This window comes from Dermochelys coriacea, chromosome 2, assembly GCF_009764565.3.
Source record: "Dermochelys coriacea isolate rDerCor1 chromosome 2, rDerCor1.pri.v4, whole genome shotgun sequence".
NCBI lineage: Eukaryota > Metazoa > Chordata > Testudines > Dermochelyidae > Dermochelys > Dermochelys coriacea.
The window spans coordinates 144,968,287-144,985,487 of NC_050069.1; the positions used below are offsets into that span (position 1 = coordinate 144,968,287).

The 17,201-nt window shown below is 41.0% G+C and overlaps 1 protein-coding gene across 4 annotated transcripts in view; it reads right to left on the reverse strand.

Annotated features, from left to right (window-relative positions):
- The window catches only part of ADCY2 (adenylate cyclase 2), a 483,719-nt gene that overhangs the window by 58,370 nt on the left and 408,148 nt on the right, over positions 1–17,201 (reverse strand). For all 4 annotated transcript variants that reach the window (XR_006279108.1, XM_038390427.2, XM_043508479.1 and 1 more), the window contains exon 16: positions 12,341–12,478. Coding sequence is in view for 3 of the 4 variants with exons in the window: in XM_038390427.2 (XP_038246355.1) it covers positions 12,341–12,478 (138 nt within the window). In the remaining variant the exon portion in view is untranslated. The remainder of the gene's footprint in view (positions 1–12,340; positions 12,479–17,201) is intronic.

Consider the following 17,201-nt stretch of genomic DNA (forward strand, 5'->3'; position numbering starts at 1 on the left):
TTGTAGTTCTCCACCATAATGACTATGTCAATGAGGCCAACCAACAACTCTTTGACACCACCTACTATAAAGAACTCAAAGAAGACCCCACACTAGAATTCATCCAAGAATTTAAGGATATCAAATCCTTCCTCAAACAACACACAAAAAACCATCTACATCCTCATCCTCCATGAACCCACCCCAGGGACCTTCTACGTGCTTCTCAAAATACACAAACAAGGGAACCAAGACAGGCCCATCATATCTAGCCATGGCATTCTTGCTGAAGGAATATCAGGACTCATAGAAACCATCCTCAAACTCACACAAAGGGCCAGGTTCCTCCAAGACATCCCGATACCAGCCATGCGGTGCAGGGAGGGGTAAAGCGAACATCCCAGAGAATTGGAAGGGGACGGGGGTTAGTTTGGTTTCTGCTGCTGCACATTAACAGGAAAACCACAGCACTAAATGGCCAATTCAATGTGCTTTGCTTGGTATGGGAGAGGAGGGCGCTGCTGTTATGAAGGTTGCAGAAGCCGAAAGACTATGGCTTACCATGGCCACCTGCAAGCCGAATTCTGTTGCCTGGCACTGCATGTGTGATCTCTAACACCAAAGCCGCAGGCATTCAATATAAGATGCAAAATGCAACGTTGTACCAAAATCACATGTGCTATGTAATGTGAATAGTGTTGTTCAACATGAAAGAGTATAGCCATTGTTCTGTAAAATGTATCTTTTAAAATACTTCACTCCCTTTTTTTCCTACAGCAGCTGCAAATGTTTCAAGCCTCCCTCCTCCATCCCAAAGGCTATCTCAGATAAGGCTGTGAAAAAAATGCACGCACGATTAAATGTTCTCTGAGCTCATGCAATCGTCCAGTACTGACAGAGCTGTGTGGAGGGACACAATAGTAGAGTACAGGAAAGTGGCCGATGAACGTGAGGACAGGTGGCAGCAGGAAGATCAGAGGAGGCATGAGACAATGCTGGGACTACTGCGGGATCAAACGGACAGGCTCCGGCATCTGGTGGAGGTTCATGGACGGCAGCAGGATCACAGACTGCTGCTGCAGCCCCTGTTTAACCGTCCTCCCTCCTCCCCAAGTTCCATAGCCTCCTCACCCAGACGCCCAAGTACGCGGTGGGGAGGAGGCTCTGGGCACCCAACCACTCCATCCCAGTGGACAGCCCAAGCAACAGAAGGCTGTCATTCAAGAAGTTTTAAAGTTTTCCTTCCCTCCTCCCACACCCCACCTGGGCTACCTTGTGAGTTATCTCCCTATTTTTATAATCAATTAATAAAGAATACATGTTTTTAAACAATAGTGACTTTATTTCCTTTGCAAGCAAGCTGTGATTGAATGGGGGGAGGATGAGGCTTACAACGAATTTAGAGGCAACCAAGGGGGTGGGTTTTCATCAAGGAGAAATAAACAGAAGTGTCACACAGTACCATGGCCAGTCATGAAACTGGTTTTCAAAGCTTCTCTGATGTGCAGCACTTCCTGCTGTGCTCTTCTAACCGCCTTGGTGTCTGGCTGCGTGTATTCAGTGGCCAGGAGATTTGCATTAACCTCCAACCCTGCCATAAACGTCTCCCCCTTACTCTCACAGATATTGTGGAGCACACAGCAAGCAGCAATAACAATGGGAATACTGGTTTCACTGAGGTCTGACCGAGCCAGTAAACTGCACCAGTGACCCTTTAAATGTCCAAATGCACATTCTATCACCATTCTGCACTTGCTCAGCCTATAGCTGAACAGCTCCTTACTACTATCCAGGTTGCCTGTGTATGGCTTCATGAGCCAGGGCATTAAGGGGTAGGCTGGGTCCCCAAGGATAACTATAGGCATTTCAACATCAGTTATTTTCTGGTCTGGGAAGTAAATCCCTTCCTGCAGCCGTTTAAACAGACCAGAGTTCCTGAAGAAGCGAGTGTCATGAACTTTTCCCAGCCATCCCACGTTGATGTCGGTGAAATGTCCCTTGTGATCCACTAGTGCTTGTAGCTCCATTGAAAAGTACCCCTTGCGGTTTATGTACTGGCTGCCCTGGTGGTCCGGTCCCAAGATAGGGATATGCATTCCGTCTATAGCCCCACCACAGTTAGGGAATCCCATTGCAGCAAAGCCATCCACTATGACCTGCACATTTCCCAGAGTCACTACTTTTGATAGCAGCAGCTCAATGATTGCGTTGGCTACTTGCATCACAGCAGTCCCCACAGTAGATTTGCCCACTCCAAATTGATTACCAGCTGACCGGTAGCTGTCTGGCGTTGCAAGCTTCCACAGGGCTATTGCCACTCGCTTGTGAACTGTGAGGGCTGCTCTCATCTTGGTATTCTTGCGCTTCAGGGCAGGGGAAAGCAAGTCACAAAGTTCCATAAAAGAGCCCTTATGCATGCAAAAGTTTTGGAGCCACTGGGAATCATCCCAAACCTGCAACACTATGTGGTCCCACCATTCTGTGCTTGTTTCCTGGGCCCAAAATCAGCGTTCCACAGCATGAACCTGCCCCAGTAACATCATGATCTCCAAATTGCTGGGGGCCGTGGTTTTAGAGAAATCTATGTTCATGTCCTCATCACCGTGCTGCCGTCGCCTCCTTGCCTGATTTCTCAAGTGCTGGTTCTGCATAAACTGCACGATAATGTGCGAGGTGTTTACAATGGTCATAACTGCTGCGGTGAGCTGAACGGGCTCCATGCTTGCTGTGCTATGGCATCTACTTGGGCAATCCAGGGAAAAGGGCACGAAACAATTGTCTGCTGGAGGGAGGGGTGACTGATAACATGGCTTACAGGGTTGGCTTATAAGGAATTAAAATCAACAAAGGGGGTGGCTTTGCATGAAGGAGAAAAAGACTGGCCCCCTCAAAGACAGGACTCAAAACCCTGGGTTTAACAGGCCGTTGATTTCACGGAGAGAGGAAGGAGAAAATGAATACAAAACAAATCTGGTCTATTTCTTGTTTTGATCCACTTCATCTATCTTTATACATCTTGCTGGCAGCAAACTGTGCAGTACGACTGCTGGCCATCGTTGTGTCCTCGGTGCTCAGCAGAAGACGGTGCAGTATGACTGCTGGCCATCATCGTCTCCTGGCTGCTCATTAAAAGACGGTGCAGTAGGACTGCCGGCGGGACTGAATTGCCATGAAACAAAACTTAAAAGGGTAATGACCTGGCTGAGTCACTCCCATGTTTGCCCAGGCACCCCTGACCTCACCGAGGTTGGTTAAAAGAGCACCCTGGAGTATGTCGACGATGGCTACCACTCATACTGCACTGTCTGCTGCCAAAAGGCAATGAGTGGCTGCTGTGTAGCAATGCAGTACCATGTATGCCAACACCCAGAAGATGTACGGTGATGGTGAGCTGAGCAGGCTCCATGCTTGCCGTGTTATGGTGTCTGCTTGGGTAACCCAGGAAAAAAGGCATGAAACGATTGTCTGCCGTTGCTTTCATGGAGGGAGGGGGGAAGGGGGGCCTGATGATATGTACCCAGAACCACCCGCGACAATGTTTTTGCCCCATCAGGCATTGGGATTTCTACCCAGAATTCAAATGGGCTGCAGAGACTGTGGGAACTGTGGGATAGCTACCCACCGTGCATCGCTCTGTAAGTCGACGGTTGCCTCGGTACTGTGGACGCACTCCACCGACTAAATGCACTTAGAGCATTTGTGTGGGGACACACACAATCGACTGTATAAAAACGCTTTCTACAAAACCGAATTCTAGAAATTTGACCTAATTTTGTAGTGTAGACATGGCCTAAGACCTGAAGAGCTCTGTGTAGCTCAAAAGCTTGTCTCTTTCACTAACATATGTTGGTCCTATAAAATATATTACCTCACCCACCTTTCATGATAAGGCATTTTCCAATTCTTTACTCATTTTCATGGCTCTCCTCTGTGACCTTTACAATTTTTCAATATTCTTCTTGGATTGTAGACACCAAAACTGGATGCAGTATTTCAGTAACACTCACACCAGTGCCAAATACAGAGGTAAAATAACTTCCCTATTCCAACTCCATATTACCCTTTTATATCTCCAATGATCACATTAGCTCTTTTGGCCACAGCGTTGCACTGGGAGCTCATGTTCAGCTGACCATCCACAATGACTCCCAACTCTTTTCCAGAGTCTCTGCTTCTCAGAATAGAGTCCCCTTTCCTGTCAGTTTGCCCTACATTCTTTGTTCCTAGATGTCTGACCTTACATCTGACCATATTAAAAGACATTGTTTGCTTCTGCCCAGCTTACTAAGTGATCCAGATTGATCTGTATCAGTGACCTGTACTCTCCATTATTTACCATTCCCTCCCAGTAATTATTTTATGTTTTCTTCCAGGTCACTGACAAAAATGTTAGATAGCATAGGGCCAAGAAGAGATCCTTGCAGGTCCCCTCTAGAAATACACCTGCTCAGTCATGATTCTTTGTTTGCAATTACATTTTTGTGACTTATCAGTTAGCCAGCTGTCAAAAAGGATTGTAAAGGGGACAGCTGCGTTTTCTTCTACTGAATTTATCCATTTTCAGCAACAGCAAATTTTACCCATAATCAGCTGACACAGTTTTTTTACTGAGTCAGCAGACACTAGTACTCTCCCCTCTGTTGGCCTTGTCAGCCATGGCCCCAACTTTATCCCACACCCTTTAACGAACCTAATATCCAGGGATGTAATAGAAGGGATTCTGGCTAGCTGCTTGTCTCCTCGCCCACTTTGCAGATCCCCACAATGGCTGGTTAAAACTTGGTCCAAAGAGAAGAAACAAATTAACCCTCTAATAAGAGATTTTAAATAGGAAAATGGTCTCTTTCAAATGTATTTTTTCAGTTAGTATTACTTGTATTACAGTAGAACCTACAAGTATCTAGATGCTCTACAGATACATAGCAAGGGAGAGTCCCAGCCTCAAAGAGCTCACAAGCTTATTATCTAGATAGAGAAAGCAGTCATGGGGTGAGAGAAGGGTATAATATATAAGCACAGGGAATGCAGTGGTGGTTCAAAAATGCCATGTTAGCACCACATTTAAAAATAATTTTGAGTGGGTTTTATTTTATTTTTATTTATATATTATGTATATAAACTGTATTCTAGGACTGGGAAGATGTGGTAAAGGCAGGAAGGAATTAGCTAAAAGCAAAAACAAAGGAAGGGAGAGTTGACATTGAGAGGACAGGAAGAATGGAGAGGACCAGACAGGGCAGGGAGAAGAGAAATGAACTGAAAAGACTGTCAAGAAGGAAGCAGGAGAGGGTTGGAGCAAGCAGCCAATCAGCACAGAGGAAAGAATGTCCTGAGTTTGGTAAAAGACACAGTACTGCTAGTTTCATAGCTCCAAGCAGATAACAAAGATGCTTGTGAGACAGTGTTGTGCCTTTATTCACAACTTCCTCTTCTATGCGTGTGGCAGAGGTGGTAGAGGTACTTCTGATTTACCTGAATTGCCTGACATGTATAAGATTGGTATAAATATCTGCCATTCTTGGGAGCATGAGAACTCCCCTAGGTTCATAAATGCTCCAAAGCTACTCTCACCATGACTTTAATCCTGTTAGATTCCACAAATTAGGTTTATGACACAGACTCACAGGGCACAATGAAAATTAAGATTTTATATTTTCTATCCAGCTACTCATTAAATCTCCCAGTTTGATGACCTAATAGGTCTTTTCTATCTCTGAGAGTTAAGGATTATTCCCTACAGTATATTTCCTAGTTCTTTGTTCCATCCAGTTAAAATCCTCAACAAAAGGGACATCTTCCTTTTCCCCTGGGTGAATATTGCACACTCTAATATAACTCACTACATCTAATCTTCAGTGAGACCAGGATTAGACCCCCTTCGGCTACAGTTAACAAATATTTCTGATATTTACATTACATCGGCTGTTTTTAAATTTCATCCCATTATTCCTGGCTATATTACTGTAACAACATTAAAACTAGATTCAAATATTCAGTAAAAAAATACTTCAAACTATCAGAGTTCTCTACAACTGTCCCTTGCAATATGAAGGGTGAGTTTTAGTTGGTATTTTGGGTTTGATTTTATCATTTATTAGACGCAGTATAGGTAGATACCCATTAGATCTTAATGGCTACATTTTGCTTTTTCCTAATGAAAGAGTTCATGGAAATAAATGCAGTTAATGGACTCTATTCTTAAGAATATGTTGCTTGGAGATATAATAATGATACTTCAGTCTCACCCACAATTTGCTATTAATATTAAGCCAATGCACATTTTGCAATAATATTTTAAAGTCATTTTTGCAAATCAGAGCTAAGATTTAGTGCTAAGGTGGGAATTGTACTTAAAATTATCATCAAATAAATATCATGGAACACGGTTATATGTTACAGTGCAGTCAAAAGTGCTAATTCTACAAGACGCTAAGGCTTTAAAGTACAGCTTTTGATGCTCTACAGTAATCTGCATTCTGAATAATAGAAGATCTTGAACTAATTAAAGCCAATTTGTTGAAAAAAGCATCATTTTGACCTTGTTCGGTTTAGGAACAATTTTTAATTTTAAAAACATTCATACACTAGTGACTTTAACTTAAACCAAAAGTAAACTTCTTTGTTTCATTTCTACTTACAATTACCAAAAAGAAGAAATGCAAAATTTGGATCTAGACTGAGAATGGAACTTAGTAGAATTTTCAGAATGCTTGGATCTGTGGTTTGTTTTGAGCCCATCTCTTCTTATCATACAAGGTGGGGAATGTGAGGGCAACCTCTCATCCCCCAAAAGCAAACCCCCCAACCAACCTACAATTATCTTCATAGACTGAACCAGATAAAGTTCTAGTAGATCTTGCTTCTTTCACAAATCTTACATGTCAGTGTTTAGGAACTCAGACAAGTGGATTTTATCATTCAGACATCTCAAGTGTAGTTATTAAAAATGACTAACTACTGTCTCCTGAAAAATGCTATATGAAAGCAAAATAAAAAAAGTAATATGTATTCAAAACAATTCTGTAATTAACTGAAGGACACTTACCATTTTCAAACTATTTTAAAAACTCTAAATAATTAAGCATACCCTGTGAAAGAGCGAAGGTAACAATTGTCAAAAGTGCTTTTCCTAAGTACCATTGACTTTCAGTGAAATTAAGGCTATGTCTACACTGCGTATCTTCCAGATGCAGAGCTGTAAGGTCTCCCGTGTAACTGCTGTTTACCAACAGGAGAGAGCTCATTTGCTGGCAAAATAAAATCACCTGCAGTGAGCAGTGGTAGCTTTGCCACCGGGAGAGTGTCTCCCACCAACATAGAGCTTTCCACACTAGTGCTTTTTGTTGGTAAAACTTTTGTCGGTCAGGGTGTGTTTTTTTTCACACCCATGACTGACAAAAGTTTTACCAACAGAAGTACAGTGTAGACATAATCAAAGGTTCCAAGGTGCACAAGGTCCAGATTTTTAAGGTATTTAGATGTTCAAAAGGGATTCAGGTACATAGGAGCCTAAATCCCATTGACTGTCAAGGGGATTTTGGTTCCTAAGTGCCTAAATCCCTTTTGAAAATAATATATTAAGTCTCCTAAATAAGGTAGATATATGCTGAATACAGCAATACCAAAATACTTTAAACATCTGGGGTAAATCACGTTTGAAAAAAAAATACTCTAAGTAAATAGTACTATTCCCATTTTTAGATGGGCAACTGAGGCAGAGAAATTACAAGACTTTCCCAATTTTAAAGAGAGAATCAGGCATGGGGCCAAGAAAATAAATAGTAGTTCTTGGTTCCCATGCTCTAGACCATGTGTCCCTCAATTAAACATGGTCAGTTGATTCCAATGCTATGCAGCCACAGGATTGGAGGCTCCCCACCCTTTTTAACGAACATTTAGAAATCAGTCAGTGCCCCCCTTGGAATCCCACTGAAATGGAATCATTCGTTTACTTGTGAATTATGTATTTAATAGGTTAGTAATGGACTATTAATACAATTACATGAATTTATCCTATTACAACAGAAGAGAAAAGCAAACTCCTGCATTACTGGAAATGGAAAGCAATTTGTCATTTTTGCCTTCCACAGAGAAGTATTCAAAGAACAGAAAGAAAGAAGAAAATAAGAGAAGAGCCAGGATTTGACCTTATTAATTTTAAAGAGTGATCTTGCTCAGTTTGAAATCAATTTTTCTGTTAACTGAATTGGGACCTTAAATAATACATTTAATTTCATATAAATGAGAAATAATTAAACTGTATTAGAAGCCATTTTTATTATATGGTAGAATGCCCCAAGCAACTAGGATCTGCAACAAAATGGTTTAAACATTTCTCATTTCATCAACCATAACTCGTTATCTAAATTAATAGGCACAGATTGTGGTTTCTGCCATGCAGAGGAGGGGGAAGAAAAGGGGAACAGCTGTAGTGTTGAAGGGGGTGGGGAGGGTATATAAGTCATGATGCTTCTGAAGGACAGACTGGCAGAATGGCTCAGGGGAGTCAGTGCAAGTATTCTCAACACTAGCCTGTACTATGTGAGCTTCCCTAGTGCCAGCCACTGGACAACAGCTAACATGCTGTGCCCTAGCCAAGGTTCCCTCTATTTTTTTTCCATCCATGTGCCAAATGAATTTTGTTATGTGCACCAATATTGAGGTAATGTATGGATGTATGCCACCAGTAGAAACAAAAACTCTAGATATAATATATATATATTTTAAAAATTAGCATAGGGATAATTACTCCAGCCAGGACAGGTTACGCATTTTAGAACTCTCTACTCAAAGAATTAAATTTAAGCATAAGAGAGGAATAAAAATTATGAAATGCATAGACCAGTCAAAAAACTAAAATAACAGCACTTTGAAAGAATAAAATCACAGAGAATATATGTGCATTGCAGGAAGTATCAAGAAGTAACAACAACAACAATATAAGTATGTGTTCGGAGGTGAGTGTGAAAGACAGAGCGTATGTGTATGTGTGAGAGAAAGAGACACACACACAGTGTGTGTGTGTCTGAGACACACGTGTGTGTGTGAGACACAGTATGTATGTGTCAGGTTTCAGAGTAGCAGCCGTGTTAGTCTGTATTCGCAAAAAGAAAAGGAGTACCCGTGGCACCTTAGAGACTAACAAATTTATTAGAGCATAAGCTTTCGTGAGCTACAGCTCACTTCATCGGATGCATTTGGTGGAAAAAGCAGAGGAGAGATTTATATACACACACACACACAGAGAACATGAAACAATGGGTTTATCATACACACTGTAAAGGAGAGTGATCACTTAAGATAAGCCATCACCAGCAGCAGGGGGGGGGGAAAAGGAGGAAAACCTTTCATGGTGACAAGCAAGGTAGGCTAATTCCAGCAGTTAACAAGAATATCAGAGGAACAGTGGGGGGTGGGGTGGGAGGGAAATGGGAAATAGTTTTACTTTGTGTAATGACTCATCCATTCCCAGTCTCTATTCAAGCCTAAGTTAATTGTATCCAGTTTGCAAATTAATTCCAATTCAGCAGTCTCTCGTTGGAGTCTGTTTTTGAAGCTTTTTTGTTGAAGTATAGCCACTCTTAGGTCTGTGATCGAGTGACCAGAGAGATTGAAGTGTTCTCCAACTGGTTTTCGAATGCTATAATTCTTGACGTCTGACTTGTGTGCATTCACTCTTCTACGCAGAGACCGTCCAGTTTGGCCAATGTACATGGCAGAGGGGCATTGCTGGCACATGATGGCATATATCACATTGGTAGATGCGCAGGTGAACGAGCCTCTGATAGTGTGGCTGATGTGATTAGGCCCTATGATGGTATCCCCTGAATAGATATGTGGACAGAGTTGGCAACGGGCTTTGTTGCAAGGATAGGTTCCTGGGTTAGTGGTTCTGTTGTGTGGTGTGTGGTTGCTGGTGAGTATTTGCTTCAGATTGGGGGGCTGTCTGTAAGCAAGGACTGGTCTGTCTCCCAAGATCTGTGAGAGTGATGGGTCGTCCTTCAGGATAGGTTGTAGATCCTTGATGATGCATTGGAGAGGTTTTAGTTGGGGGCTGAAGGTGATGGCTAGTGGCGTTCTGTTGTTTTCTTTCTTGGGCCTGTCCTGTAGTAGGTGACTTCTGGGTACTCTTCTGGCTCTGTCAATCTGTTTCTTCACTTCAGCAGGTGGGTATTGTAGTTGTAAGAATGCATGATAGAGATCTTGTAGGTGTTTGTCTCTGTCTGAGGGGTTGGAGCAAATGCGGTTATATCGTAGCGCTTGGCTGTAGACAATGGATCGAGTGGTATGATCTGGATGAAAGCTAGAGGCATGTAGGTAGGAATAGCGGTCAGTAGGTTTCCGATATAGGGTGGTGTTTATGTGACCATCGCTTATTAGCACCGTAGTGTCCAGGAAGTGGATCTCTTGTGTGGACTGGTCCAGGCTGAGGTTAATGGTGGGATGGAAATTGTTGAAATCATGGTGGAATTCCTCAAGAGCTTCTTTTCCATGGGTCCAGATGATGAAGATGTCATCAATGTAGCGCAAGTAGAGTAGGGGCATTAGGGGACGAGAGCTGAGGAAGCGTTGTTCTAAGTCAGCCATAAAAATGTTGGCATACTGTGGGGCCATGCGGGTACCCATCGCAGTGCCGCTGATTTGAAGGTATACATTGTCACCAAATGTGAAATAGTTATGGGTCAGGACAAAGTCACAAAGTTCAGCCACCAGGTTAGCCGTGACAGTATCGGGGATACTGTTCCTGACGGCTTGTAGCCCATCTTTGTGTGGAATGTTGGTGTAGAGGGCTTCTACATCCATAGTGGCTAGGATGGTGTTTTTAGGAAGATCACCAATGGACTGTAGTTTCCTCAGGAAGTCAGTGGTGTCTCGAAGATAGCTGGGAGTGCTGGTAACGAAGGGCCTGAGGAGGGAGTCTACATAGCCAGACAATCCTGCTGTCAGGGTGCCAATGCCTGAGATGATGGGGTGTCCAGGATTTCCAGGTTTATGGATCTTGGGTAGCAGTATGTATGTGTGTGTCTGTGAGAGACACATTGTATGTGTGTGAGAGACATACAGTTTGTGTGTGAGACATGCACTGCCCCTTTAAGTATGCTGCCCCTTTAAGCAGATCTGCACTCACCAGCCTTAAGCCTGCTTGTTCAGACACAGCAGCAGCCACCAGCAAGCTCCATCCCATGTCCCACTCCTGAGACCAGTCATGTCCCTCCCCAGCTCTGTGGAGATAGGGTGGGGGAGGGGGACGCCCCTTGCTGTCAGAAACACCCCCTCCGCTCCCTCCAGGAGGCTCCTGGGAGCTGCTGGCCAGGGGCTCCAAGGCAGAGGGCAGGAGCAGCATGGCACTGGGGGAAGGGGCACCTGAAGTGAGCAGCACTTGATAAACTGCTGGCAGCCACGCAGCTTAGAGGGAACTTAGGTCCTAGCCATACCACCTACCCAGCTGAGTATTTCCCCCTCCCTCTTCTTGGTGCTATAGAGTATCACTGGGCATGTTTGCCTGGCTCTGCCTACAATATAAGAAGAGCTAGATCATCATTCTACCTAGAAGGGATGAGGGGAATGAGGCTCTTTGTATTCTCTTCCTCATTAATGCACTCACACAGGGCAAGACAGAATGTAGCCCCATACGTTGTTTCTGTGTTCATTAAAATAATTTTAGCTAGTATTTTTACCCCATCTCACTACCAGTCTCTCTGATTTAAGTAACAGACATTTTTTGTAACATTTTCAAAGACACCTTAGTGACTTAGCTTTCATCCCACTAACTTAGTCACTTTGGCACTTTCGAAAATTTTAACCTTTGTCATTTTAAAACAGATTTTCTTTTCTTTTTTTTAACAAGGAAGAATTTACAATTAAATGGTGTGTAAATTATGAACATGTTGAGGGGAACAGACAGGTGTCAGAAAAATCAAAGCTCTCTGTACGGCATTTTGCAGACATTCTGCTAACATCATAATCCACTGAACTGATCCCTGGACTGTGCTGAGCAAATATTTTGTTGTTTTTTGCTGACAATACATATTTGATATGGATTAGAATTATTTATTTTCACACTCAGAATGTTTTAAGATTCTCTCAGTACCTTTTACATTCAAAAATTCTCATAACAAACATGTTCAAGAGCTGAATTATGGTTGAGAACGTCTCATACGCCGAGGTCAGAATTGATCACCCCTAGTATACTGTATATTTGCTTTGCTTTGAATTTCTGAGTCATTGGAAGGCCATTACTACTATTCACCCGACTGAAATATCTACAGACCACAACTTTAAAATGTCATCCAAGTAGATAATAAAAATAAAAATAGACCTCACTGGGGCAGAAAGAGAAACAAAACATCGTTATGCTTACCATATTGAATATGGCCATCGTTAATGTTATAGTAGTAGTGGTCAATGTGAGAGTGATTCGTGGCCAGGGACGGTTTGCAATTATTCCAGATGACTTCAAAATCCACAACAGTGAAGCTGAAGCTTTCTTGCTGCATTGCTAAGTATAGAAAATATGAAACACATAACAGCATGAGTATTCTTAATTCCTACGAGTTCCTTTAGGTTATAATTAGAATGATCACAATTCTGAATGGCATTAATATGTAGGTCAATTAACTCAAAAGAACATTGCACAGAAGTGTTCATCTGTTATCTTGCCACAATGGTTAATTATCTTTCTTATAAATTAAGAAAATTCTTGACATAATATCAGTCCTGGGATTCAGATTGCAAACTAGGTAATAGTTTATTAAACATCCACAATACAATATTACTAAATAGTAAAGCATAGTGAAGAATATAAAATTAACACCAACATCATCATCACTATTACTAAACTTTTTAAAAAAATAACCAGTGCCTGAAGGCCTCTGGGCATTTAAAAAAAACAACTAAGGATATGTTTTCACTGCACAGTTACCCAGATCTCTTACTCAGGTTTTTGCCCCTAACATTCACACAGAAAAAACTAAGACCCAGGTTTTGAGGTGCTTTAAGCCCAGGCTAGTTTACACAAACAAGGATATAGATTAGAACCTACTCTGATTACTGTAAGGACACAGGGAAAAAACACTCCAGTGCTGATAGTCCTCTAATGCCCTTCCTACAACTCCCTCTGCAGGATGGGCAAGTTTCCCCACAATTGACACAAATGACTGAGAAAGTATCCTATAGTGTCTCAGCACAAAGAACCAGGGATGTCTGTGTCCTCCACAGGCCCTTCCTTCCTTCCCTCCCTCCCTCATGGGCAAATGTGGAAACAGTAAGGACATAGTAACTCAAGTAGGGATTTGCTGTGGGGATGTTCACATCCAAATGAGGCTAACATAGGTGCTCAGACACAGGTGCCAATTACCAGGGTTGACTGTGCAGCGTAGCCATAAACTAAGCTCTTCAATGCAGGTTCAGGAATCGGCCCATGCAAAACTGTTTGCAAGACTGAGGCCTTTTAAATGAATATATTCGAAGTAGTCCACAAAAAACATCAGAAAGTGGATCAAACAGAAAGCAACAAAGATCTTCCAACATTCATTCCCCCATATAATGATATAAATATTATGCTGACTTTTTAATATATATTCAAAACATATTTTTAGTCTTTTTAATTTTAAAGACTTGTTTGCTGGTGCTTGTTAAAGTTAAAGGAATGACATTTTAGGAAACTAAAGTCCTCTCTTCAGCCACTGGCAAAATAAAGAAATATGACAGCTCAGATAACAGTCTCACTTGAGCAGTGAAGTAAATTAGATGTGTATTGCAGATGGTTTTGCAGGTGGACATGCATGTAGAAGGCACAGTTTGGCACTATACACAAGGCAAAAAAATATTATTGCATCTACATCCACCTATGTCAGTCTGCATCAAATTTTTTTTCTTATAGCCTCTAATCATGTAGGCAAAAGTCTGGAGGCACAAGGTATTCACATAACATAAACAACATTCTGTGCCCAAAGACTTCATTAACACAGTTACAGTTGCCCAATAATACATTGTGCCCTTCTAAAATGTCAAATTCAGCTACACTCAAACCTCTGAAAGCTAGGAAATGAAAAGTTAAGGTACACACCAATCCACGACACAACCTTAACTCTGCCCCAACATGCCAATAATACACATACTACCATTCCACCCTTTCAGATAATAACCCCGCATGTTGCCTTCCTTCGATCACAATCAGCCCCATTATTCAGGAAATGGGTGAAGAGCGTGAATCATGATTACATTACCCCAACTGCTTATTAAGAGTCTTTCATTTTCCGTCTGTTTACTAATGCTAATGTCCCGGACAATACTTCTGCATAAAATCTGAGTCTGCCTGTGGATTTCAGAGCACTTTAAAATTATTGTTTTTAAATCAGAAATGTTGGTCTCAGAACAAAATCACCACAAGAATCACCTGCAGAACGCAGGCAGAGAACAAGGAATACGTGCAATACTCATTCTCTGAAGCTCTCAAGAGCAGGAGTGAAACTCCCAGTTAATAGATATAGCACAGGTTCAATGGCCACAGCACGCCACCTACTGACATCCAATTACTTGGACAATCGAGTCCCAGAATCCCTCTGCCTTACAAAACAGCCCTACTTTTGCTCCTCATGCCCTTTTTTACTCACATTGGCCTGTCAGTTTGTGTTGATCCACTCTCTCTAGATGGAGAGGGTTATAGAAGTGCAGTACCATAGTTCTGTGCAGTGAATCTGAGCTTTCTTTGTTAAAATCTACTGTCAAACAGAATCAAGCTATTAATACATTAATATGTCAGGTGTCATGTGAACAATCTACAGTCTCTTGTGTACCTGCAGGGCTCCTCATCTCGAAAATAGTACTTGACATTATATATATTTTTAAAAGGCTAATGGACTGAATTTTGTATAATTTCTTTTAAAATTTACTCTTCTGTTTTTCTGTTATAACAATAGTGATATTTATTACTACATATACAGACAGCAGATTTATTTTATGAGGAAAAACTCTGGAGACTACATTGCATTTCAGGAATCAATACATTGTGTAACAAATAAAAATTATCAATCAAATTTGTTTTGGTGCTTTCATCAGGTTCCTTTCTTGTTTTTGTTGTTGTTAGTGTCATCTTGATACTGTTGAATCTATGTATACTGTTACCTTTGACCTAAAGAAAAATGTGGACACAGCTACTTTGTGACTTGAGAAACAAAGTTGTAGCTGGTTATTTCCAGTCCCCACATACCTTTTAGGAGCACATCACAAAGTTTCAAACTTTCATTTTGTATAGTACACCAAACCAAGATATTTTTTGAAAACTTCCTTCTAGAAGACAAGCCAATTTAGATTGGAAGATCTATCTGTCCATGGAAGAAAAGAAAATTGTAATCTTGATTTTGGTAGGTGTATCAGTCAATTCCATTATTCATTTTAAGTTAGAAGAATTCAAAGTGCTGAAACCAATCTTTTTTTTTAAGACTTTCATTTTCCCCTCCAAGACTGCAGAGGTGGCTAAAAAAAATGCTGTTTTGTTTTCAAAAAGCTAGGAACAAAAATGCATGGATTATAACATGGGTCTACCATAGCTCTCCTAATGTAACAAAGCTTTACATAAGAAATGTAGCCAAATAGTAAATGTGTAATTTGAACACATTCTTATGTTAGAGTTCTCTGAACATTGTTTAATATACAATTGTTAGGCTAATTAACAAATGTGTTACTTCCACTAAGGCACATTGTAGGATTATGTGCCTAATCACACAGTTAACAAAACACTTTGAAGACAGTCTTGACTCAAAGGCTATCTAAGTGGATAACGGTGTGTATTAATTGTTTCTGTGTTAGCTAATGTCCTTGAACCAGGATGTTCCAGGGATCACCTGGCTAGGGGAATGATAGCTTCAACAGTGTGCATTCACACTGTGCCCATGTTTGAAATCTTTAGGATTGGTACATGGATTTTGGCTCATATCTTCATAGATTACTGTTCTCTCAACAATGCATCATGATAAGATAGTGCATTGGGGGATTCAGTGCTTAGCCATTATTCAGGAAAAAAGAAGTTTATCTCTGGTTTTCCAAATTGATTGCTTCTAGAGATCTGCACAGTCCCTGCTCTTTGGAGCTTAAGAGTAAAGCTTCTGAAAGTAGAGAAGAACTGAGGGATAGTTAAAGAGTGAGTGGTGTTTACACCCTCAGATGATGATTCATTCAGATCTCCTAGAGATCTGTACATGCCCCCTAATTGTCAACTACTGCTTAGAAGTACCACAAACAGTTAGATGGTCCTGAAAACTTAATTCTTTCTATATAGAAGCTGGATGTTCTTTTGACATTCAGGATGTGTAAATTTGTTTCCACGGTACAGGAAACACAGGTAGTGATAAAGATTATTTTAATGAATACAGCTAGTTTCTAACAGAAGTTTTAGGTAATACTTTAGTACTATTTTGTTCTTTTGAAAGATGGTCTAGAGTGAGTTTGCCATAAGATCCTGAAACTTTAAAATCTCCCCAGCTGGGTTGCCAGCCAATGACATAGAGAGTGCAAAGACAATGAACTAAGACATGCACAACTTAATATTTATATTGCAAAACTACACATAATAGCACAAAGTAAACCAGACCAATGACTGCAGAAGAACATATAAAAATGTATAGTACACCAACTTCAGCTTTGGAAAAATACATAGAAAAGTAGTGAAAGGGAATCCACAAAGTTAAAAGTTCATTTCAGATGGAAATCCAAAAGTTTAGCTGCTAATCCAAACTATTTATTTTCATGAGGCACTACATCAAATTATGTGGCCTTCCAACCCTAAACAATCCCTCTCTTCTGTGACAAAAACTTTCTGGATTTCCCCCATTTTATATTGTCTACTTGGCAGATACAGTGAGCTGGCATCCCCTTCTGACTTCTTTAATGGATGACAACTCTTCTCAATGCTAGAGAAAGCAGTACCAAATGACTTCTGCTGACCACCCTGAAACCATGGGATAGCCTCTAACTGGGACTCTGAAGAAATACCATGCAAATGTCATATGATTAAACCCAACTAATAAAGCTCAAAACTTAAAAATACACCATAAAAAGCTTCACCGAAATTTTCACTGACATCCACATAGTGAAATAATTTGTGCATCTTTGACACATTTTTTGTCAATGTGTACTTTTACCCACATCCGAGTTTTCTCTCTAAAGTACTTTCAAATTTCCACATGAATTGGTTAATTTATGTATCTCTTTTTTACCCAGAA